General features: G+C 26.0%; 12 protein-coding genes across 12 annotated transcripts, besides 24 other annotated features; 9 read left to right on the top strand and 3 right to left on the bottom strand.

The window, feature by feature from the left end:
* Positions 1–145: 145 nt before the first annotated feature.
* EDI_289540 (uncharacterized protein) lies at positions 146–1,413 on the top strand (the record flags this gene model as incomplete). The annotated part of the gene is made up of 2 exons (XM_001741932.1): positions 146–460; positions 541–1,413. The coding sequence occupies 2 exons, from the start codon at positions 146–148 to the stop codon at positions 1,411–1,413; spliced, it is 1,188 nt and encodes a 395-aa protein (XP_001741984.1).
* Positions 1,414–1,444: 31 nt separating this feature from the next.
* EDI_289530 (serine-threonine protein kinase, putative) lies at positions 1,445–4,141 on the bottom strand (the record flags this gene model as incomplete). The annotated part of the gene is made up of 1 exon (XM_001741931.1): positions 1,445–4,141. The coding sequence occupies one exon, from the start codon at positions 4,139–4,141 to the stop codon at positions 1,445–1,447; it is 2,697 nt and encodes an 898-aa protein (XP_001741983.1).
* Positions 2,573–2,594: a sequence feature (AT_rich).
* Positions 2,814–2,877: a microsatellite.
* Positions 2,878–2,917: a microsatellite.
* Positions 3,488–3,521: a sequence feature (AT_rich).
* Positions 4,130–4,160: a sequence feature (AT_rich).
* A 240-nt stretch (positions 4,161–4,400) lies between these two features.
* Positions 4,401–4,436: a sequence feature (AT_rich).
* Positions 4,437–4,490: 54 nt separating this feature from the next.
* EDI_289520 (uncharacterized protein) lies at positions 4,491–5,717 on the bottom strand (the record flags this gene model as incomplete). Its single annotated transcript, XM_001741930.1, has 2 exons — positions 4,491–5,641; positions 5,699–5,717. 2 exons carry the CDS (start codon positions 5,715–5,717, stop codon positions 4,491–4,493), a joined length of 1,170 nt encoding a protein of 389 aa, XP_001741982.1.
* Positions 4,822–4,843: a sequence feature (AT_rich).
* Positions 5,716–5,827: a sequence feature (AT_rich).
* A 204-nt stretch (positions 5,828–6,031) lies between these two features.
* EDI_289510 (ADP-ribosylation factor, putative) lies at positions 6,032–6,571 on the top strand (the record flags this gene model as incomplete). The annotated part of the gene is made up of 1 exon (XM_001741929.1): positions 6,032–6,571. One exon carries the CDS (start codon positions 6,032–6,034, stop codon positions 6,569–6,571), a length of 540 nt encoding a protein of 179 aa, XP_001741981.1.
* A 1,510-nt stretch (positions 6,572–8,081) lies between these two features.
* Positions 8,082–8,528, top strand: EDI_289500 (cysteine-rich protein, putative; the record flags this gene model as incomplete). Its single annotated transcript, XM_001741928.1, has 1 exon — positions 8,082–8,528. The coding sequence occupies one exon, from the start codon at positions 8,082–8,084 to the stop codon at positions 8,526–8,528; it is 447 nt and encodes a 148-aa protein (XP_001741980.1).
* A 23-nt stretch (positions 8,529–8,551) lies between these two features.
* Positions 8,552–8,621: a sequence feature (AT_rich).
* Positions 8,622–9,285: 664 nt separating this feature from the next.
* Positions 9,286–9,357: a sequence feature (AT_rich).
* Positions 9,358–9,673: 316 nt separating this feature from the next.
* On the top strand, positions 9,674–11,377 carry EDI_289490 (uncharacterized protein; the record flags this gene model as incomplete). The annotated part of the gene is made up of 1 exon (XM_001741927.1): positions 9,674–11,377. The coding sequence occupies one exon, from the start codon at positions 9,674–9,676 to the stop codon at positions 11,375–11,377; it is 1,704 nt and encodes a 567-aa protein (XP_001741979.1).
* Positions 10,947–10,976: a sequence feature (AT_rich).
* A 207-nt stretch (positions 11,378–11,584) lies between the features above and the next one.
* Positions 11,585–11,870: a sequence feature (AT_rich).
* A 543-nt stretch (positions 11,871–12,413) lies between these two features.
* Positions 12,414–12,468: a sequence feature (AT_rich).
* A 75-nt stretch (positions 12,469–12,543) lies between these two features.
* Positions 12,544–12,664: a microsatellite.
* Positions 12,665–12,683: 19 nt separating this feature from the next.
* EDI_289480 (uncharacterized protein) lies at positions 12,684–13,712 on the top strand (the record flags this gene model as incomplete). Its single annotated transcript, XM_001741926.1, has 1 exon — positions 12,684–13,712. The coding sequence occupies one exon, from the start codon at positions 12,684–12,686 to the stop codon at positions 13,710–13,712; it is 1,029 nt and encodes a 342-aa protein (XP_001741978.1).
* Positions 13,713–13,825: 113 nt separating this feature from the next.
* Positions 13,826–13,879: a sequence feature (AT_rich).
* Positions 13,880–13,910: 31 nt separating this feature from the next.
* EDI_289470 (uncharacterized protein) lies at positions 13,911–15,596 on the top strand (the record flags this gene model as incomplete). Its single annotated transcript, XM_001741925.1, has 1 exon — positions 13,911–15,596. The coding sequence occupies one exon, from the start codon at positions 13,911–13,913 to the stop codon at positions 15,594–15,596; it is 1,686 nt and encodes a 561-aa protein (XP_001741977.1).
* Positions 15,597–16,093: 497 nt separating this feature from the next.
* Positions 16,094–16,163: a microsatellite.
* Positions 16,163–17,338, top strand: EDI_289460 (26S protease regulatory subunit S10B, putative; the record flags this gene model as incomplete). Its single annotated transcript, XM_001741924.1, has 1 exon — positions 16,163–17,338. The coding sequence occupies one exon, from the start codon at positions 16,163–16,165 to the stop codon at positions 17,336–17,338; it is 1,176 nt and encodes a 391-aa protein (XP_001741976.1).
* Positions 17,339–17,386: a microsatellite.
* Positions 17,387–17,422: a sequence feature (AT_rich).
* Positions 17,423–17,425: 3 nt separating this feature from the next.
* EDI_289450 (uncharacterized protein) lies at positions 17,426–18,277 on the top strand (the record flags this gene model as incomplete). The annotated part of the gene is made up of 1 exon (XM_001741923.1): positions 17,426–18,277. One exon carries the CDS (start codon positions 17,426–17,428, stop codon positions 18,275–18,277), a length of 852 nt encoding a protein of 283 aa, XP_001741975.1.
* Positions 18,278–19,800: 1,523 nt separating this feature from the next.
* Positions 19,801–19,906: a sequence feature (AT_rich).
* Positions 19,907–20,131: 225 nt separating this feature from the next.
* EDI_289440 (uncharacterized protein) lies at positions 20,132–20,953 on the top strand (the record flags this gene model as incomplete). The annotated part of the gene is made up of 1 exon (XM_001741922.1): positions 20,132–20,953. The coding sequence occupies one exon, from the start codon at positions 20,132–20,134 to the stop codon at positions 20,951–20,953; it is 822 nt and encodes a 273-aa protein (XP_001741974.1).
* Positions 20,954–20,973: 20 nt separating this feature from the next.
* Positions 20,974–21,002: a sequence feature (AT_rich).
* Positions 21,003–21,114: 112 nt separating this feature from the next.
* Positions 21,115–21,153: a sequence feature (AT_rich).
* Positions 21,154–21,768: 615 nt separating this feature from the next.
* Positions 21,769–21,877: a sequence feature (AT_rich).
* Positions 21,878–21,971: 94 nt separating this feature from the next.
* Positions 21,972–22,520, bottom strand: EDI_289430 (H/ACA ribonucleoprotein complex subunit, putative; the record flags this gene model as incomplete). Its single annotated transcript, XM_001741921.1, has 1 exon — positions 21,972–22,520. One exon carries the CDS (start codon positions 22,518–22,520, stop codon positions 21,972–21,974), a length of 549 nt encoding a protein of 182 aa, XP_001741973.1.
* Positions 22,521–22,566: 46 nt separating this feature from the next.
* Positions 22,567–22,620: a sequence feature (AT_rich).
* Positions 22,621–23,135: 515 nt separating this feature from the next.
* Positions 23,136–23,276: a sequence feature (AT_rich).
* The last annotated feature ends 291 nt before the right edge of the window (positions 23,277–23,567 follow it).

Here is a 23,567-nt window from a genome sequence, read left to right as displayed (position 1 = left end):
AACGGGAAACTCTTTTAATTCTTAAAAAAACAAGAGATTATTAAGAAAAAGAATTTTCTAATATTCTTCATAGTTCCCAATTTTTTTTTTTGTTACCCTTTAACAAACCTGAGATATCTTTTCAACTTAAAAATCTTAAAAAATAATGAGTAAAGGTAAACAAACTGTCCCTTTAAGTCAAATAGTTGATCATGCAACCAATGAAGTTCATCCATCACCTAGTATTAAAGCATATGCTACATTAGCTAAAATTGCTGCAACAATTCCATCTGCACAAGTAGCATTACGTGTTCAATTAATTACAAAAATGAAAGCTTATTGTAATGGATTCTTACCAAAGAAAGAGATGTATTATTGTTTATGTTTAGTAGACTATTTAGTCTTAAATTGTCCACAGTTCAGACCACAAGTATTAAACCCAGATTTTGTTACATTATTTGAAAGGTCTGCAGATTTTGAGGTTTGTTGTTTTTGTAAGAAACAAATTACAATAATAATTATCATATCTGTAACAAAAAAAAATAATATTGAATAACTTAGAAATGTAAAAAATCGAAAAAGCCTGGAATAGTTACTGAAAAGGCTATGAGAATTCTTCAAACATGGGGACCTCTTTATCCTAATGAGTTATATGATTATCAATTAATGTATGATAAATACTTAAGTAAAGGAGTTTATTTCCCAGTATTAGATAAATTACCTGAACAAACACAGCCAGAACATAGTGAGAGTCTTGCTGATGATTTAGAAAAAAGTACTAAAGAAATTAATGAATGCAGTGAATTAATTCAAGACGCTTTAGAAAATACTGGAGCGTCAGTTAGAACTCAATCTGTAAAAGCATTGTATAAAAGAGCAGTAGAATTAAATAGTAAGTTTAATGTTCTTTTTGTGAAATATATTAATACAGCTACAAATACCGAAGAAATTCAAAAATATTCAGAATTAGAAAGTAATTTTACTAAACTTATTGTTCAATTAGCAAATATTATCAATAACCCACAAGGGGAAGACATTTATCGTACTTATACTACTGGTCATATAACTGATAAAACTGAAGATAAACATACAAAAATTAGATCTTCTCAAGCACCTCTTGATCCAATTTCTATTGCATCATCTTCTGCTCAAAGAGAAACTCCTTCTTCATCAAGTTTCTCTCGTAAAAACTCTTCATTCCAATTAGCACCACCTCCTTCTCGTGGACAACCTATTCGTTTTAGTAGACAAAATACAGAGCCACCCGAAAGTCAATTATTTCAAAATTCACCAATACCATCAACTAAAATATCTATGGAAACACAAATACGAGATGATACTGAATCTGTTGTAAAGAATAGATTTATTTTTGATCAATCTTCTCCAAGCTATCAATCAAACCATGGTCCATTAGATCAACAAAGCTTACTGTAAAACAGTCAATTAAAAATTAAATCCTATTTTTTTATTCATTGTTCATTTCTATTTCAACCCCTAATTGAGATGATGATTTATTACATGGTTGTTGGGTTTGTGGTTTTATTTGTATTGATAAATTGGTTTTTCGAAGTGCTTTTTCTTCTTCATATGATTTGTATGTTTCTTTAAATAATTTACTTGTTATTCTATCAATTTCAGAAAATACTGGTCGTTGTTTTGGATCATGTGCCCAACATTTTTTAATTAATTCACAAATTCCAGGAGGGAACGTTTTCGGAAAATCAAGTCTTTGTCCTTGACTTACAAAATCAGAAACATCCCATGAATGAACGAAACAACCATTTCCATATGGGATTTTTCTTAAAAAGACTTCATAAGATACTATTGCAAATGCATAGACATCAATAGGTAATGAATAAGGTCTATTTAATAAAATTTCTGGTGCCATGTACAATGGAGTTCCTATTCCTTTAGTCATAGAGTCTGATGCTGAAGAAGATGATATATTTCTTGTTGTTCCAAAATCAGATAATTTTGCATTAACCGTTTCATCTTTACTCATTGATATTACCAAAATATTATCTGGTTTTAAGTCTCTATGAATTATTGAACTAGAATGTAAAAATGTCATTCCTTTAGCAACATCATTTAACATTTTATATGCCAATAAATCATTAAATTCATTTTTTTGATAAACATCTTTTAAACTACCAAATTGTGCATATTCTGTTATTATAGAATAATGATCAGGAGTATCTACTGCCCCAACAAAATTAATAATATAAGGACATCTCATTTTATCCATCATCAAAACTTCTTTTTGAAATGCTTCAATAATGTCTTGAGGCCAAGAAAAATTTTTTGTTTCTTTAATTGCTACTTGAGTTCCTCTATATTTTCCAACATAAACTATTCCAAATGAACCTTCTCCAATAACTCTTTCTTTTTCAAATTCTTGATAATCCAATTGAATACTATTACAACTTTCACATTCGATAGTTAAAGCAGCATGAACTTCTTTACCAATAATTATTTCATCTCCTTCACAAGCAACAACATCAATAATATCATTAACTTTAGTTGTACATAAAAATTCAAATTTAATTATAACAGATTGACCAAATCCAGGTTGTAATTTAATACATTTTGGTTCAAAATTAATATTATATTTATATGACTGAATTTCATTTGGATTAAAAATAAAATATTGTTTCTTTTTTGTTTTATTAGCTATACTTATTTCTTGAATAAATTCTTCTCTCACTGGAGCTGGTTTATTAGAAAATCCAAAATCAAAATGGGTATCACTAAATGATATTGGAAAATTTTCAAATGAAGTAAAATCATGATTAAAATTTTTTATTCTAAATTTTGTTGATTTCTTTTTTTTTGGTATAACGATAACTATGATAACAATAATAATAATAAGAACAATAAATATTATTAATACTAATAATATTACTATTAACGTTATTGTTATTTTATTAATATTATTATTTGTTTCTTCTGAATTACATTTTTCATTAATAAATGACATATTTGATCTACATTGACAATTAGATTCTGAACAATATTCTTTATTATATTTTTTCATTGAAATACTAATTGTTGGGTAATTAAAATTATTTGGAATATTATTTAATCCACCTGCCCAAATTGAATTTTTTGATGAACAGACTGAATACCCAAAATATTGATATTCATAATTTCCATGAATTTTCATTATTTCAACAAATCTTGGTACATACCCATAATCAAAATAATTATCAAAAAATACATATGCACCTCCACAATGGGTTTTATTATTTATTGAATATCCTGGTGTTCCAACAACAATTATTTGTCCATAAGATCCAATGTTATCAAATGGTTGTTGATTTAATGGTTGAATATATTCAGTAACATTATCAGAATAAAACGGAACATTAGAAAGAATTTCTTCTTTTGAATATTTAGAATTTGGATCAAATGAAACAATTTTATTTTTATCTGATACAATACAATATATTATATTATACCTATTTATCCTTATAGCATCATATTGAAATGTTTCTGATGTATCAACACCATTAATTAAAATATCTTTATAATAATTAATTTTTCCCCAAATATAATATTCATCTTGTGAAGCATCAAATTGATATAATTTAATACTTTGACCTTTTTTTACAACAATCATTTGACTTCCAGCACTAATATATTCTCCACAATCATATTCAGTAGTAATTTTAGGAGTTAATGTTTCTACTTTAATACCAACTAATTTACCATTTAGACATGTAAGTAATGTGTCTGTTTGAACACTATCTTTTTCAAAATGTTGAAATACTAAAGGTGCGTATTCATCAAATTGGCCACTATAAGTAGAGTTAAGATAAATCGTTGGTGTTTCAGAAACAAGGCTATAAAGATATAACTCTCGATCATGTAATAACCAAATAGTTTCTCTCATGTCAACAATTTGTGGTCTTTTTGGAATTGTTTTAATTCTTAATGTTGTAGTACGATTTTGAATTGTAGAAAGAGTAGAATCCCAATGAATTTCTGTAGGGTTTCTTCTATTCCAATAAACTGGTAAATTATGTCTTTGTTCTGATATTTCATTATATCCAATATAAGCAATATAACCATCTAATGTTTCATCCCCTTTTTCTAAATTAACTTGAACAAGTTTTCCATAACAAATAAATACATACAAAGAAATAAGAACAATATTTTTCATATAAAATAATTAATTTTTACAGTTCTTATGCCTTTCAAGAGAATCGAAAATTGTTTAAGATAGCATAGAACTTTCTACATCAAATAAGTAATCTTATAATCAACATCTCATATTATTTTGATTCTTTGATTTTATGTAAAGTGTTACTTACTTCATTATTATTAACTTTAACTTAAAAAAAAAACTCTCAGAATTGAGTCCAGCCAGATGTTATATTTTTTTAAAGAGTTGTTGAATAATTAAATAAGGTATTAACCACTTTATTAATAATAATTTGTTTAGATATATTTTTTAACTATGACATATTACTATATTTAAACCAAAATCAAAATAGTTTAATTGTGTTGATTTATGCTTTAATCATTTGTGGTTTCAACCATTCTTTCTTTGGTCTACCCATAAAAGAATGAACATGCCATGAATCTATATTTAAAGAAAAAGCAACAGCGATAGTAGAAGTTTCTTTAATAATACTATCAAGAACTCCATTTGACTCAAATCTTTCCATTAATACTTTTTCTGGAGTTTCAATGCCTTGGAATTCTTTTGTAGTAGTAATAATAAGAGTGTCATCATTGTTGAAATAAGACCAATCAAAATATACTTTTGCATCATCCCCTGGATTTTCTCCAATTCTATAATTCCCACCATCACAAATCTTTTTGATTTCTGTTGTTTTGTTTAATTTAAATATATTAAAATCACCAACAACTAATGATAAAACAGCTGGTTTACTTTCACCAAAACCACAATCTTCATCACAAATAATCAGAAGAGTAAAATTGACAGGAACAAGTTTATTTTTTGAAAATACAATATTGATATCAGTCATAGTCTCTACTAATGCTTCAATTGTATTTGTAACTGATGTAATTGAAGAAAATTGAGTTTCATAACATTTAAAGAATAAACCTGCAAATTGTTGTGAAGCATAATCAGCATTAATTGTATGAATCGGATCTACAACAAGAACAATTCTATGTGTCGAGTATACTCGTGTGAAAATAGTTGCATAATCATTTGAGTGAGCAGCATAAGCAGTCCCAAGTAATCGAATTTTAGATATGTCTTGTGGAATAATAATTGATTCCATTAAAACTTCTGATGGAATAGGTAACATTAAGTATTTAGGAATGTTAAGTTTATGACACTGATTGTTAGAACGGAACATTGTTCTAAAAAATTCTTCTACTCTCAATCGAGAGTGTTTTTCCTTTGTTTCTGGTGAATAATCACAACTGATAGTTCGTTTTGGTTCTTCCTTAGTTTCACCAATTTTCTTTTGAATAAAAATACTTGCCATTAAAATTTCTGTTTTCTTTTGTTGTTGATGTTGTTGTGCAATGAGTTCTTTCAAAGAAACAGCTGCACGTCTTGGAGTACTAGGTATTGGTTGTGCTGTTTGCTCTTCTTCTTGTTTATTTGAATTATTGTTAACTTCTATCTCTCCATTTAAATTTGTTTCTTGTCTTATATCTTCCTCAATCTTTAGTTTTGATTCTAAGTGGTTAGACAGGTGATAGGAATTATCTTATTTGAAAAGAAACTTGAACAAACCTTCATTTCCAACAGACATTTTTTTATTCTTTTTTAAGTTCATTTCTAAAAATAAATTTTTTATTTTTTGATATTTTTATAAAAGCAAAAATAAAAATTATTTTTGTTATTTCAAATTTAAAAAAAAATGATTGGAATTAAACAAGTTGATCATAATTTTGATTTATAATAAAAATTGACTTATAAGGAAAGAATAACATAAAAAGAAAAAAACACAAATAATACAGTAAAGGAGAAAGGAAAAAAAATCTATGAACAAGAAATACCTCTCAAAATAGCTACACATCTAGAAATGTTTTAATCTTAAAAAATATTACTTAAAGTTATAACTGAATGTCATTCTTATCATTTCTTTTCAAAAAGAAACAAATGAATATTTTAATTTGTGGACTTGATGGGTCTGGAAAGACATCAATGTTACTTAAGATGCAAGGTCAAGACCCAAAAACTATTCAAACTAAACCAACTATTGGTTATTTAAATCCAACTTTAAAATACAAAACCTTTGAATGGCTTTTTTGGGACGTTTCAGGAGCTGCTAAATTCAGAGGTCTTTGGAAATCATATTATCCAAATGTTAAATGTATTGCTTTTGTTTTTGATAATACTGATGAAGATCGTTTTGATGAATCTAAAAACGCTTTATTAAATATGCTTGCTGACTCTGAATTAAAAGGTATGCCATTTTTAATATACGTTAATAAAACTGATAAAAAACAGTTTGACCAAACTACTTTCAACGAAAAACTTAATCTTACTGAAACTCAAAAGTTACGTTGCCAAATTTTCCCATGTTCTGCTTATACAGGTGATGGTCTTTTTGAAGGTTTAGATTGGATGTGTTACACTCTTAAGAAAATGACTAAAAACTAATAGTAATAAAATCGGTTCTTCACTCTTTTATGGTTATTCTTCATTTCTTTTTTTTTATCTCTAAAGTACTTTCTTATATTCAATACCTTTAGATTTTTTTTGAGTGAAAATCTTGTTTTATTCTGAAGTTTTTATTCAACTTTAACTAATTATAAACTAAAACGAAGATTGTATCTCTCCTAGAATGAAAAGATAATTTCTTTTATTAAGTTGTTTCAGAAAAAAAAACAATACTTATATGAAACCTTCTAAGAATAAGAATACCAATAACTCTCCTAAAAAGATTTTCGTTAATGGAAGTATCGACCAATTTGTGTTAGATAAAATACAAACCTTCCTCCTAGAGTTTATATCAAGTTTAAATTGTATCACCACAGATAAAAAATTTGTTGGAACATCTATGTTTGTCCGAGATCATTCATTAACAAAAATTGCTCAAGTTTTTATGGTATTAAAAGTTATTCAGGAAGCAACTCTTCTAAATATCTCTGTAACTAAGAGACATATCTATTATCTAGATAAAAATTTATTTAAACATCAAAGAGTTGTTGATGAAATTGTAAAAAAATTGTCTGAAAGAGTATTTCATTTACCTAAAGAAGATTTTCATGTTGTTGCTGCTCAAAAATCTTTTTTTTGTGGTAATATAACTATGATTAGAGACATGAAAACTACACAAATAACACCAGAGAAAGAAACAGTAATTCCACTAATCTCAACCATGAAAAATACTCAAATAAAAACTACTGCTACTCACATTTTGATAGTAGAAAAATATACTATCTTCAATCAAATCACAAAAACAAATTGGTTTAATACTAACAAAAATAATATTCTTATTATTACTGCATGTGGTTTTCCTGATTCTGCAGTTAAATATTTTATTAACTTATTAATCTCTTCAAATCAAAAAATTAAATTATATTGTATGGTTGACTTTGACCCTTTCGGACTAGATATTTTTAATAATTACATCAGATCAGATAGAGAATATCCTATTTTATCATCAATTCGGTTATTGTTTTTTAATTACATTCAGCAATCTATTAATAATATTCCATCTTCTTCAAAAATTCCACTTTCCTTACTTGATCAGAAGAAAGTTTGTCACTTTAATTAAAAAATTTTCACAAATAACTTATCTAGTTAGTTAGTACGTCTAAAATCAAAGGTGTCTGAACCACAAATTATAGAAGCAGTGGATTTTTTAATCAAACTCCAATGTAAACTGGAATTAGAGGTATTGTCTTTAAAAGAATTAGAACAACTATTGAATGAGTCATTTAACTTACTAGCTTTGAGTGTTGAAGAATAACAAAACAGAATAAATAGAGTTACATTTTTCAAGAAAGAAGTTTATTTTTGTTCCTAAAGAAAATAACTTAAGAACTTAAATACTAATGATGATTTAATTATAAGATAAAACAAACTCTAAATATTAAAGAAAATAAACTTGCTTACGTCATAAGCGTCAAGTAAAAAAGTTAGATAGTTTGAACTGAAAAAAGCAATGTCAGGAACACCAATCTGCCCAACTTGTCATAAGCGTGTTTATTTCAACGAAAGATTAACTTTCGCTGGTAAGGATTACCATAAAATTGGCTGCTTCAAATGTACTTCATGCCATAAGACACTCGAAATTTCTAAAGCTCGTGAATCTGATGGTATGCCTTATTGTGCTAATTGTCATGCACAAAAACAAGGGCTTAAAGGATTCCAACCAGGAAATGTCCTTACTTCATATACTGGTTATGGTGGAGGAAAAGGTGAAGTTGATAATTCTACTGTTGTTGGTGGTAGAATTGCTGAGGTTGCTGCTCAAGAAGAGGCTGAACAAATGAGAAATGCTCCAGTCAGATCAGCACCTACTCCATCTGATCTTCCAAAATTCTGTCCAAGTTGTGGTGCTAAGAATAATGGAGGAAAATTCTGTAGTGAATGTGGTAACAAGTTTTAATTAATTTACGTTCATCTTCGTAGTAATTTATTTAAGAATATTTAAATATTTATTATTTAATAGAAAATTAATATTCTTTGTATTTTTTATTTTCAACTTAAGGGTTATTTGTTTGTAAATTTTTTCTTTTTTTAAATAACTACATTAAGTTTTAGAGAGGTTATGTAACTTTTTTTTAATCAAATCTTACTAAGACATTTGTAATAACTAATGAGTTAAAAAAAATAATGTATGGGTTGAATTTCTTGTTGTTGTGGTTTAATTTATTGAATTATTGTCAAATAATCATATATTCTTTTAATATCCAAATAATTTTGTAGAATAAAAAGTTAGCTAAAATAAGTTTTAACTTCTAAATTTTATATATTTTTTGGTTATATTTATTCTTTTTTGTAAGTTTGATTTTGTTTATTGTTTCAGATGAACAAAATGATTTCAAAGTGTGTCATTTCAGATAGAATTTTTCTGGATATGTATTATGATAGATAATAATTGTTGTGTTTTATTATTGGCTTATTTTATTTGTTATCTCTTATTTAAAATATATTGAGAGAAATAAAAAAATAGAACATATTTTTAATTGATTCAGTCATATGTTTTATTCAATTAAAACAGTTATCAGTTATCATTAATAATTGTTTGTTTTTCATTGTGTATTTTTATTGTTGATGATACTTTTAAAATGAGATAAACTGTAGGTTATACTTTTTTATATCCAAATAGAAATACAACATTTAGTTTATGAAGAATAGTATTCAATTTTTAATTAATTAATCAAAATAAATATTAAACACTTTATATAATATTATACTATCTTTATTTTTATTATCTTCTAATAATTATCAAACGAAAACTTCTTTTGTAGAATGTCTTATTAATAATTTTTTTGGTTCTATTGATAGATAAATTATGGTAGTATGAGAAATAGAATCAAAAATAATGATAAGAAGCAAGTTATTTAAAATTTAATGTGAATTTGTTGTTGATAAATAAATAGGTTATAATAAGTAATTAGGAATAACAAAGAGTTTTCAAGAATAAAGTAATCTTTATAAGAGAAGATTATTTGTAGGTCTTAATTAAATTATTGTTATAGAAAAAAATAAGAACAAAAAACTCCAAATTGTGTTATCTTAGTTTTATAAATGGATAAGACTAACATCTTCAAGGAACTTGGTAAACCTCGGAAGAAAGGATTTGGATCAAGAGATGGACAATTATTAATTCAAAAAGAAAGGACAGAAGGATTAAGTGATGATGAAAAAAATGAAATGAAAGAACAGGAAAAAAATAAACAAGAAGAAAGCGACGATTCAGTTTTATTTGTGGATGATGATGAAGTATTAAATAAAAAACCTGAAGAAAGTATTGTTTTTAATGAACAAGAAGATGATGAAGTTTTCTTTGATGATGATGATAAAATTATTCCGTGTGATAATTTAAAAGCAGTTGAGTGTAAATTAAGAAGTGAACGAATGAAAGAAAAAACAAATTTTCTTTTAACTGAAGAGAGTCAAATTATTAGAAATAAATTTATACAATATTTGTATGATGAGTATTATCAAGATAGAATGATTCCTTTTAACGAGTTAGTTAAGGTATTAATTAAACAAATAGATGGGTGTTTAAAGGGCATACAAGAATATTGTGTTAATATTATTTCTATTGTTGGAATGACAACAACAAATTATGATTACATGTCAAGTATCAGAACAACATTATTAAGTTATGGAAGACTATGGCATGACATTAGCATTGAAGATACATTTGAATCAAGTGATACTATTGTTATTATTATTGAATTACCTGAACAAGAAAAATGTATTGAAACTATTTGGAGAGTTGCAGAATCATTAAGAAAGAAATTAATAGTGTTTTTAGTTGGAAATACGATAGTTGAATGTGATAGGTATTTGCTTGGACATGATTATCCAATGATTAAAATAGCAACTATTTCAACTAGTACAACACAGATAATTAATCATTTTGAATATATGCAATTAAAAGAAACTATTATTGGTAAATTACCATTGATTCATCCATCAATAATATCATATAATATTATGTTATATAGAGATTTTCATCATTCATACAAACTGTTTATTCAATTTATAATTCGACATATAGAACATTCAGTAATATTTACAAATCCTTCACTAATAATACCTCAATTTCTTGAAGGAATGTCTGAGGCAGATGAAAAAATCAAATTAGGGATTGAACAAACTTATGACTTTTTATCTGTTATATTTACTCGATTATTGTTCTCAATTCAAACTTTATCACAAATTCATTTTCATAAATTATTACCACCATATACTTCACTTCTTAATATTTCTGATATTGCACAACCGTTATTTAATTTTAATTTTCCTTCAAATTTCAATAAAATTAATATTCCTGAAGATGCTGATGATGAATTAAAAAATATTATAAATACAATTAATTCATCTCCATCTTCTGAAACATTTAAATTATTATTAGATTATATCTCAATAACAATAGGTATAATCAAAACGTTCCAAACAAATTATCAATCAAAAATCGAATGTTGTTGCGTTTCAACTAAAATTGATTTTAATTCCTTTTCTTTATTTGATATAATTCGTCATTGTGAAGAAGGTAAACCTAAAGCACAACAAATATTTACAAATTATAGAATCATATTAAACAATGTTAATAGAAAAGGTATTATTTCCGTAGAAAATTGTCTATCACTCTTTCCTGATAAATCACCTGATGAAGTAAAAACTTTAATAAAAGAATTAATAACATTTGGATTATTCGTTCCTCATAATGACGAACTTCGTTCTACAGAAATTGTCATTACTTCTTCTATAAATGAATGATTTATTTAATGCAATATTCTTTTTTTAAAATAATGTTAAATCCAATAACTCGACCTAAAACATAAAGTTTTAAATAACTCTTTTTCATGTATATTTCTTTTTGATTAACTAACTTACTTAAACAAAATAAATCGTTTAAATTAGATTCTACTTTGAAGGTTTTGTTTCACTCTCTTATTTATTTTTCTGATTTCAATTGAAAATACCTATTTTTAATATAATTTTTGAATTAACATTATATTTAATATAACCAATGCAATAACTTAAAAATAAATAAAAGAAAAACTATTATTGGTTTTAGAAAAAGTGAAATTAAAAGAAGATAAAATTTTATAAAAAAGAATTATTATGAGGATAATATTAAAAGATCTATCTCATTTATTACAATAATTCAATACTTTTATTATTTTTTTTTAAAGAAATATTAAATTTAAATAAAATAAGAATTAAGATTTTATTTTAATAAAGATTTATTCGTTAATAATTTTTATAACACTTTGAAAAAGAATATAAATAATAACTGTTAGGAAAGATTATGTTCTAATTGATTCGTAAACAAAGAATTTTCGAGGAATTTTGATTTTTCAATTAAATCCATTTTGTTCTATGACTTAAAAAGTATAGTTTTATAATAATAAAAGAAAAGTAAAATAGGAATTAAGGTATTTAAACTAATTAAATGAACTAAATTATCAATTGTTTAATTGAATTCATGAGAGCTATTGTTTTTGTTTTAATCTTTGCTATTGCCTTTGCTGCAACCAGAGAAGGATCTATTCTTTGCAACCTTTGCAAAGACACAGTTAACCTTATTGAAAATCTTTTAACTGTTGACGGTGCTCAAGCTGTCAGACAATATATTGACAATCTTTGTGCTAAAGCCAGTGGATTCCTTGGAACTCTTTGCAATAAAATCCTTTCATTTGGTGTTGATGAACTTGTCAAGCTTATTGAAAATCATGTTGATCCAGTCGTTATTTGCGAAAAGATTCATGCTTGTTAAGTGAACTCGTCAAAATGATTAATTCAATCATTGTTTTATTCTTTTTTATTATACACTTTTTTATTTTAGTAAATAAAATATATTTTTTGGGTTAGAAATTGTTAGAATGTTATTGAGAAAATAATTAATTCTTAATTCTTCTTTATTTTTTAGTTGATTTTTAAGAATAAAGAAAACTATAAAAAATAATAAAATAATATAGTATAAACTATACTAAGAAAACTACAAATTCAAAAAAATAAAAAAAAACAAAAAGTAACTTAATAAAAAACGAACTAAATAAATATATTTTATTACTAGCGGATGAAAGCTTTGTTTATTGCTCTTATTTGCCTCTGCGCATTTGCAGAAGAAGATTTATTCAATCCATTTATTCATGGAAAGACATTGTTAAACAGAATGCGAAGAATCAAATCCTCCAACCGTAGAAATGAAAGAACTTTATTAGCCCTTGAAAACAGAGAAAGAAAGATTGAAAATGTATTAGATATTTTATATGATGATATGAAACTTGCTGTTAGTATTGCTGACAGAATGAAGATTGAAACCCAAATTGATAAATTACATAAAAATATGGATAAAATTAGAAGACAAAAAAGAGCTATTCTTAGAAGAATGAAGAAGATGACTGATAAGATTGCCCTTCCTGATAGAGATAGATTAGTTAGAAGTACTAGAACAGAACATAGAGTTGGTATCGAAGAAACTTCCCATATTAGAAGAGAAATTGAAAATAACCAAAAACTCCTCTTAAAGGAAACCCAAGCCCTTGCTCATAAATATGCTAAGATGGCTGCTGAAATTGCTTCAGAAAAATTAGTTAAAACTATTGATCATAAGAAAGAGGGTGATATCTTAAAGGCTAAAGAAAAATTCAAGAAAGTCTCTAAGAAAGCTTATAATAAATATTATAAGAAAATTGTTGAAAGAATTGAAGAAGCTACAGCTGAAGGTGTAGTTAACGAAGATATTAAGATGGTTTGTAGATCTGCTATCGATGGATTAATTAGAAAACTTGAACACCAATATTTAATTATCGTCAGATCAAGAAATGAAGCTAAAAAAGAAGCTAAAAAAGTCTCTAAGAAACCATTAAGAAAATCTATGAAGACTCTTGGCAAAGTTTTCAAAAAAGAAATCACCAAGAAAAGTGCAAAAGATTTAAAGAAACAAGAAAAGAAAGCTCTTGATAAGATTACTAAAACTGAAAAAACTGTTAATGTTAAAACAACATCTAAAACAGAGAAAAAGACTTCTACGTCAGCAAAACAATCTAAACTTGCTACTGAACAAAAGAAAGCTACAAAACAAGTACAAACTAAAAAGAAGTAAAGATATTTAATTTTACACTTTGAGTTCATTTTGGTGTTTTTTTATTTTGTTTTGTTTGAAGGATAATAGGAAATAAAAATCATAAAACAATAAAAAGTATAAAGAATTAGAGGAAATTATATAAAATTAGTAATATAGTATCAAATAAAAAAGAAAAAATTTTAATTGTTTCATCTTCAAACATTTAAATAATAAAACATGGAAAGCGATGTTCAAAGAGTTGGAACTGATAAACGAATTAGATTCAAAGAATACCAATGTACATATCCAGGATGTAATGAAGGACTAAAAACTAAATATAATTGTTTATCTCATATTTGGGATATTCATTTAAGACATCTTAGTAATATAACAGAGTCCTACAAAAATTTACCAGATAAAGAACAAGCTCGTTCATTATGTTTTCCATATTTAAGATATGTTCCTAATGCTGATGGTATTAGAAAAAGAAAACCATATGATCTTCCTGACACATTGATAAATAAATTAGATTTTACTTCACAAAACACTACTGATCTACAATCCCCTTTAGTTCAACCAGAATCTTCTTTTTATGCAAAAAGTGAAAATGGATATAATATTAAATGTGTTGATGCTTCTGATCAATCAACAAATCAAACACTATTCCCTTATTTAGACTCTAATATTGTAGAACCTCTTTCAGTAAATTCTCAACAACCTCTGTTAGACACTCAATTTGGTCAATCCTCAAATGGAATTATGGTTACTCCATTTACTTCACAACTGTTAAGTTTAGGAAATGATTTTATCAGAATTTATTCAATTTCACAAAATGTTAAAAGGCTTTATGTTGCTGGTGAAATATTTGCTGAAAACGGTTTCTTACAACGGTCAGACAAAAGAAGTAAGAAAGATATTAAAAGAATATCACACGCCTTAGACACTATTTGTAAAATTACTGGTAAGTCATTTAAATACGTTAATGAAGATAGAACTAGATTTGGATTTATTGCACAAGAATTAAAAGAGGTGATTACTGATGCTGTTAAAGAAGATGAAGACGGAAGATTTTCTATAGACCCATTATCATTATTACCTTTTATTGTTGAGTCGTTAAAAGAATTACAAATAGAATTAAAGAAAGTAAGCCAAACAGAAAAAGTTATTAACTTAGCTGTTGCTGTAGATAATACTATGAAAGTTGTTAATGAGGTTAAGTCAGATAATTTATTTTCCTTTGGACCAAGTTCATTTGTTGTACCAACTGCAGTGACATTAACATTTATCTCTGCAATAGTAGCAATAAAAGGAACTTTTCCATTTATTTGGATATTTCTTGTATTTGCTAGTATTTGTTATTGGTCATCTAATCAATTTGCACCTAATGGAACATTCACTAAACAAGCAATTACTATGAATTTTATTTTACTAAATGTATTTCTTGTTTGTGTATCAGCTAGTTTCTTAATGGGAACAGCTTTACAATTATATCTTGGAGTGTATGTCTCATTGATGTTGTTGTTATGGGGATGTAGTCAAACATTGAATACTTCTTTTTTAAATTTCTTTATTGTCTCATTCTCATTTTGCTGTTTAGCGTGTTGGGTTGTATTTATGTTTCAACCCACGTTTAGTTGTAGTGTTTCTACCCCTATGAAACAAAATACTAAGTTTAGGGAATATTTGGAGTATCGTAATTGGAATGATGTTCGATTTGAATTAGTTTCTGATATCCCTTGGAACTGCTTTAATCCTCATTTAGAAGTTAAAGGAAAGAAAGTAAAATTTGTTCAAGGGAACAAAACAACTAATGTAGTTGTTGATCCAGATACTCTCTCAACAGATAAAATTGAAGTTCGAATGGTATGCTCCACTATTCCTTATAAATGTAATAGTTATACTATTTATCAAAGTATTGATTAAATTCTTGGAATATGGTACAAACATAGCATAGTAATTCTGATGTTTATTGTTTTATTCTGTTTTTTGTTTCTTCATTAAATTATTTATTTTACATCAAGAAGAAGACTGTTTTAATGTTGCATTATTTTTACTTAATATAAGCTTTGAAGAAGTTCCTTTTTTGAAGTAATTCTTTGTTAACAACGTATTGTGGCAGTTTTGTAATCTTTTATTTTCCATACACAAAATCAAAAGGTATCTTTTATCTATGAAATATATAATAATAAAAACTACTAACATAAGAATTTAAAAAATAACAAATAAAAGATTTTTGTAGGGATAAAGCAACATATTAACGTATTAAAGATGAATTAACCAACAAACAAATAATTTACTTATATTTGAATTTTTATCTCTCGTTTATAGTTTATTCCACTTAACTTATAAGGTATGGTGGAGAGGTATCATAATCGATAGAAAAGAAGTGATAAGGAAGAGATTGAATGATGAAAATGATGAAAATAAGATAAGAAAAAAAAAAAAAAAAAAAGGAAAACTTCAAAAGGAATAAAGAAAAAACAAAAGAAATGGAAATTGATGGAGAAAGAAAAAGTGTATTAAAGGCATATTTACAGAAATTGAAAACATACGAAGCAAAAAAAGAGGCATTAGAAAAAATAAAAGAGACATTAAAAGTGAGTAAAGAGAATATGGTCAGAAATGAAGAAATGTTATTATCGTTACAAGCTATAGGGATGTCAATTGGAGAAGTATTAAAATGTTTAAGTGAAGAGAAATATATTGTTAAAGTATCACTAGGACCACATTATGTAGTTGGATGTAGAAATAGTATAGATAAGAAAAAGATAACACAAGGGACACGAGTTGCACTTGATGTATCAACTAATACTATAATGAAAATATTACCAAGAGAAGTTCATCCAGGGGTATATTCGATGACAGTAGAAAGTCCAGGGAAAGTCAAATATGAAGATATTGGAGGATTGAGAAATCAAATGAGAGAAATAAGAGAAGTAATTGAATTACCAATGACAAATCCAGAATTATTTGAAAGAGTAGGAGTTAAAGCACCAAAAGGAGTATTATTATATGGACCACCAGGAACAGGAAAAACATTACTTGCAAGAGCACTTGCAAGTAATTTAGAATGTCAATTTTTAAAAGTAGTTGCAAGTGGAATTGTAGATAAATATCTTGGAGAAAGTGCAAGATTAATTCGAGAGATGTTTGCATATGCACGAGATCATCAACCATGTGTAATATTTATGGATGAAATAGATGCTATTGCAGGAAAAAGAATTGCAGAAGGAATACATAGTGATAGAGAAATTCAAAGGACATTAATGGAATTATTAGCACAAATGGATGGATTTAATGAAATAAGTAAAGTAAAAATTATTATGGCAACAAATAGACCAGATGTTTTAGATCCAGCATTAATGAGACCAGGAAGACTTGATAGAAAAATAGAAATTTCACTTCCAAATGATCAAGGAAGAATTGAAATTTTAAAAATTCATTCTAAAAAGATGAACATTAAAGGAGAAATTGATTATGAAGCAATGGGAAAATTAACAGAAGGATTTAATGGAGCAGATTTAAGAAATGTCTGTACAGAAGCAGGAATGTTTGCAATTAGAGATGATAGAGATTATTGTCTTGAAGAAGATTTTTTCAAAGCAATAAGAAAACAATCAGATGCAAAGAAATTAGAAAATCAATTTGGTGATATTAAAATTTAATTTCTTTTTTTATTTTTATTTTTTTATATTTTTTTATATTTTTTTTTTAATTAATTTAAATAAAATTTAAATTTTATTTATTATCAGATGATTAATACTTCTATTGATAATACTCCTAATTCAATTATTATTTCTAATCCTATTAATAATAACAAACCATTACCTTATTATCAAATATCTAAATTATTTATAATGTGTGGTATTGTTTGTTTAGAATTTTTTTTTATTCATGTTATTTTAGCTATATTAATGAAAGGATTTGGTTTTCATGGTTATTTCTTTCAATCATTAATTTGTTCATTAATTGTCATTAATTTAATGTATTACAGATATAGTATGAATAAAAATATTATTACTCTTAATACTTTTATTCAAGAAATTCTTAAATTTAATAAAAATTCATTTCCAACACTTATAATTGCACTATTAGGATTAATTTGTATTTTATTTCTTCGAATCTTTTTATATTATTGTCATATTGATACTTCTGATTTATTTACTAATTTTTATACTGATGGACAATTAGATATTCCTATTATTATTGATACTCTTTTTTTCTCCGTTATAACTGAAGAAATAGCATTAAGGAGAAGTATGCTTAATACTATTAAAATTTATACTCAAAATCCTAAAAACTATCTTTTTATCATATCAGGAGTTTGGTTTGGTTTAATTCATTTCATTAATATCGGTACTTCTTCTTTTACTGTCCCTTATGTCTTCTTCCAAATGTCTTATGGCATGATCATCGGTTATACTTTTAGTATCTTCACTGAATCCCTTGGCATTTTCCCAACTATCCTTCTTCATTCAATGAACAACGCTCTCGCCATTATTAATCCTTTTGTTTTCTCTCCTTTCCTTCTTTTATATGCTACTTTATCCGCTTTATTATTCATTTATTTATCACATAAATTACTGATAACTCATTCTCTTTAATTTCTCTTTTTTGTTGTTTTTGTTTATCAAAAACCAAACAATAAATAAGTTACTTAAACTTTGTTCTTGTTCATCCAAAAGTTTTAGTGACTAAGCCCCTCGTCTATAATATTTTTATTTAACTTGGTTTATGGCTATTGAAAAGGTGCTGGTACATTTTAAACCATAAGAACAAGTAATAGCAATAAAAAATTGATAGTTGGATTTTAGTATTTTATACCGAACTATTGAAAAAAACATAAATCAAAACATTTTTGTTTATTGTTATAAACGTCATCTCATCAGTCATTTGGTTTTTCAAAATTCAGAATTGAATAATATAAATATCATAAAATTATTGAAACTCATATCATCATAAGAATTTATCATACTAGTACTAAAACAAGTTTGTTAAGAGGTGCTGACATAAAATTAGTGTATTTTTATTGTTGGATTATAAGAATGTATGATACACTAATGGACATAACACAAAGAAATTTTAAAGATAAATCACTAGTCTTGATTAGTTTAGTTGAATCATTTTCAATTTCACAACGGAGGTTATCAGTCAGGTTGTCATGTTTTGTTTAACATATTGAAACTAGACATATCTTCCTAGAACACTTCCAATAAAAGAACAATAAATTGCCATCAATAAAGTATTTTGAAATAATGTAACTTATGTCCTTCCTAATTAATATTATTATTTTCATTTCTAAGAAACATGTTGAATTTATTATGTAATGAGTATAATTTTGTTTACAATTAATAAAATGAATAAGCATCCAAATCACTTCTTATTTATGACTGGTAATGATGTTTAGTATATGATTTATGTTTATAACTATTGTTATGTTTACAATGCAATGCATATTATCCTCTCCAATGTCTTACTCTTTAATTAGTTTCATATTGTTAAATGATTAACAAAATAAATGTTAGTGTTTTTAGTATTATTAAATTTAACTACAATGTGATACGACCCTTTATTCGACTTAACAGTATTAAATCTTGACTTGACTAATTTAATAGAACATATTCAAGAAAATGATTTATTACAAACAACTTAACTTCAGTGATTATTTTGTTTTAATCAACATATGATACATTACCTACTTAAGGACTGAACCGGTATTGTTATTTTCACAATACTTTATTCTCTTACACTTCAATTTATTGTTATTGAATTCTTGATAATTTTGTTGTTGGTATGAGGATGAAAATCAAAAAAACATGAAATGCTTCATGGGTGTATTTGTACAGTAATATAGCAATGTAACATCACTCACATTGAGAGGATGTGACAGAAACAATTGATATTAACAGATAGATAAACAATAAATGTTTTCAATAAAAAAAATTAGAAATTAGTCCTGATTAAGAGTCTTGATAAGACAAAAAATGGACTTAAAACTATATGAACCATTCATTATTTTAAGACTGGCCTTTTATAAAAAGCTCGAATTACTTGAATTATCTCAACTTTTGAAAAGATAGTAAGTAAACAACAAGGGTAAATTCTTTCTTATTATGATGAATGAGTGAATTATATAGAAATTTTATTTATTTAATTCTTTTAATAAGTTTAAATAAAAGAAAATAAAAAAGAGAAAAATCAATTTAATAAGAAAAGTAAATATAAATTTTTATGAAATGATGTTTGGAAACTGAATAAAAGACCATTTCTTTTATAGATATAGAATTATTTATTAAAAAAAAACAATTGTTAAAGAAATGATTTTTTGTATGATATTTCATTTTTATTTACCTCAACTGAAATGATGACTGAAACTTAAAAAACTTATCATTTTAGAAGAGGTGCCACGTCAAGTTTAAAGGATAAATAGTTGTAATTCATCTGAATAGTCAGATGTTATGTGCAGCAAAGAAGTAAAACAACAAAAAAAAGAAGAGAGTTCAGTTACAAGTAAGCCCAGTGTTGATGTGAAAAATAAGCGAAAACATGAAGAAAATGTTTTTGGACAATGGGGGTTTTTGATTTATTACATTTTGTCAAAAGGTGGAAGTGTTACTATTAGGCCTTCTATCAAAAAACCAGTTATTGACAAAAGAAATCAAATAAACATACATTGTGTAGAGGTTGGTGAACATATTTTCTCTGAAGAAGGAATTCAAAAACAAGTAGATTTAATGATAAAGGGATCAGGTGAACAAAAGTATGTTACAAGGACTCGACGCAAATACGTTCATGATTTTCTCATGAACAGTATCTTAAATTGGTGCAAAGAAGAATCTAAAAAAGAAAAAATTCAAGTATCAACAAAGCTTTCAAAAAAAGGAAAGAATATAAACAAATCACCTAATATTGTAATTAACAGTGTCACTATTAATGGTAAAACTTATGATAGACATTTTATCAGAACAAATTGTGGTGATTGGCTAAAAAAAGTTCTTGAGTATTTGTTTGAAAACGTGCAAGCTAAAGATGAACTGGTAACAATTTCAAAAACAACTATCCCCCCTGATACAGTTATAGAAGGTATGAATCTTGAAAGTTTACAAATGAACACAAAAATACCAGAAATAAAGAAATTTAAACCTTCACCAACCACTAAAATTAATGGACTTGCTGGACATTACGATCCATGTGGACGATTAGTAATGTGGGACTGTCAACTATATCTGCCATTTTCTATAGAAGACAAATTAAAACCGATTGATTACTTTCCTCCATAGAATTAATCTAATAATAGTGGTAAATAATTTTTATTTTAATAGTTTTATAGTAGTTTTAGTTGTCTATAAATATTCATTACTTCATTATAAATGCGTCATCCAATCCTACTAAATAAAATGTATTCTTTCTTATTTAATTATGAATAAACTGATCGAGTAAGAAATATAAATAAATTTAATTATTGTAATGTTAATTTAAAGAAGTGAGTTAATTTTCAGTTTAATTAGTTAAAAAGATTTGGCATTGATACATAAGCGTAAACAGTCTTTTAATGTCATGACTAAAAATGCTTGCATGTAATAATTCAGAAATAGCCATATTACAAACAATATTTAATTAACCATCATATTATATCATTAAGATAAAAATAAACAATAACGTGTATTAAAGAAAACGAAAAATTTATAATGTGAATGAATGAACAAAAGAAAAAAATAAAACTCACAAAACAGAAGTGAACAGGTAAAGAACGTACGTTCAATTAATCTAAAGAATATGTAACAAAAATGAATTTGGAAATGTCTAGTTCTTAACAAGAAGAAACAGAAGGTTTTATTTGATTTTATTTCAGTTCTTGTAATATTAAAATAAGAAAGAAAGATAAAAGGAATGACAAAATTAACTATTATATATGTATTTCACTAATTTAGAATACTTAATTACATTAATACAAAGTATTCTATTGAAACTATTAACAATTAAATAATATAATATCTCAAAATAGATGTATAATTAAAAAACTCTTAATGAAAAGTTATTTTATATATACCAATTTTACAATTCTTTACAAAGCAAAGAATTTATAGAACTATAGAAATTTAAATTATTAATTAGTTATCAGTAAAAAATATTTCAAAACATATTTTTATAATCTATTTAAATAAATATCAATATTATTATTTTAATACTATTTTACATATATAGAAGTAAGCGATGGTGGGGTTGTGCCAAAAGACAAAACCATTTACCAACTTAACTTCAAAAAAGAAAATGAATAGATAAAACAGTCATTCATATCTAATGATTTCTTGGTCCTTTGTTTCCTCCAAAACCACCTCTGTTTCCACCAAAGCTTCCTCCTCTATTTCCACCGCGTGAACCTCTGTTGTTAAATCCACCACGAGATCCTCCTCTATTTCCACCACGTGAGCCTCTGTTATTGGATCCACCTTTAGCTCCACCCTTTGCACCTCCACGTTTAACTGGTGCTGGTGGGTTCTTCAAACGATCAACAGAGAAAAGTTTATCAGTATACAAGTAGATTTGATCATCAACACTATATGAATCAGGCTTAACTCCTTCAGCTGGAACAACACTAAAGTAATAATCATTTAATGGTCCAAATACTTCTCCAACTTTTCCTACCTCAGCTTTTTTGTCGTTGTAAACAATAGCATTAAAGGCTGGGTATTGTGTAGTTGATGTTGCTTTAAAAACCATAACAGTCTCAGCAGCATGTAAGAATTTACCATAAGGAACAAGTTCTCCACTTGGTTGTTGGTCACGTCCACCGAAAGAAGGTCTTCCTCTTCCTCTATTTCCACCACGTCCACCTCTAAATGACATTGTCTTCTAAAATTAAGTAAAGTTTGAGATCTCTTTTATAAAACCCTAATTATATAATTTATTATAAATAAATTAAAATTAACTATATTAAAAAAAAAAAGAAAACAATTAAGAATATGTAAATGATATTGACTCATTCATAATGTTTCAGAAAAATCTTGTTCAATATTAAATGAAATGTTATGGATAAAAATTAGTATCAAAGATAAAGAAACATCTATTGAAAAAATTCCTACACAATTATAATAGAAAGAAACAATGATTGCAAGAAATATTAAAGTAGGATATAAAGAAGTTTGATAATGGAAGATTTTTAAATAAGGGTTAACAAATAAAGCAAAGATTGGAATAACTAATATAATAAAAGTTGGTAATAACAATTCTTTATCAATTAATAAAAACAATAATTGAACAATAAGAATAATCAAAAAATACACAATTTCATACCTTTTAATATTATTAACTGCTCTTACCCATATTTGATTCCCATAAGGTACATGGTAATTCTTAGACAATACCTCTTCAAGTAATATTGTTAATTCATTGATTTTATTCATTATTAATAAGTTACACCAAAGAAGATCTAAATAAAACAACGTTCTTCATTTGATTTTGTTAAATTAAAATTATATTATAAAGTTATTATATTTTTTATTATTTAAATTTCAATCAAAAAGATCGATTTTTAATTAATTTTTATTTTTTTTATGAATTCTTTCACTTTTAGAATAACAAAAAATAATATTAAAAAAAAAAGATATTCAAATTTCCAAACAGAATTACTTTTCTCAACTATTTATTTAAGTAAAAGAACTTGAAAATTAGAATATGCGAATAATACTGTTAGTAACCTTTATTGCATTTTGTTATGCTAAAGTATTAGATGCAGAGACATTAGTAAAACTTCAAAAGTTATCACTTGGATGTCATTTAAATGGAGTAGTATATTATACATCAAGCCAATGGTTTGAAGAGAAATAAACAAGCACTCACTAAAGAATTACATTACGGAACTGAGCATTGATTAGTCATATAGTGAGATCATTT

The sequence above is a fragment of the Entamoeba dispar genome, genomic scaffold (assembly GCF_000209125.1).
Source record: "Entamoeba dispar SAW760 scf_1105229464215 genomic scaffold, whole genome shotgun sequence".
NCBI classification, from domain to species: domain Eukaryota; phylum Evosea; order Mastigamoebida; family Endamoebidae; genus Entamoeba; species Entamoeba dispar.
Note: the sequence above shows the minus strand (reverse complement) of the source record. Positions and strands in the feature narration are given on the sequence as shown.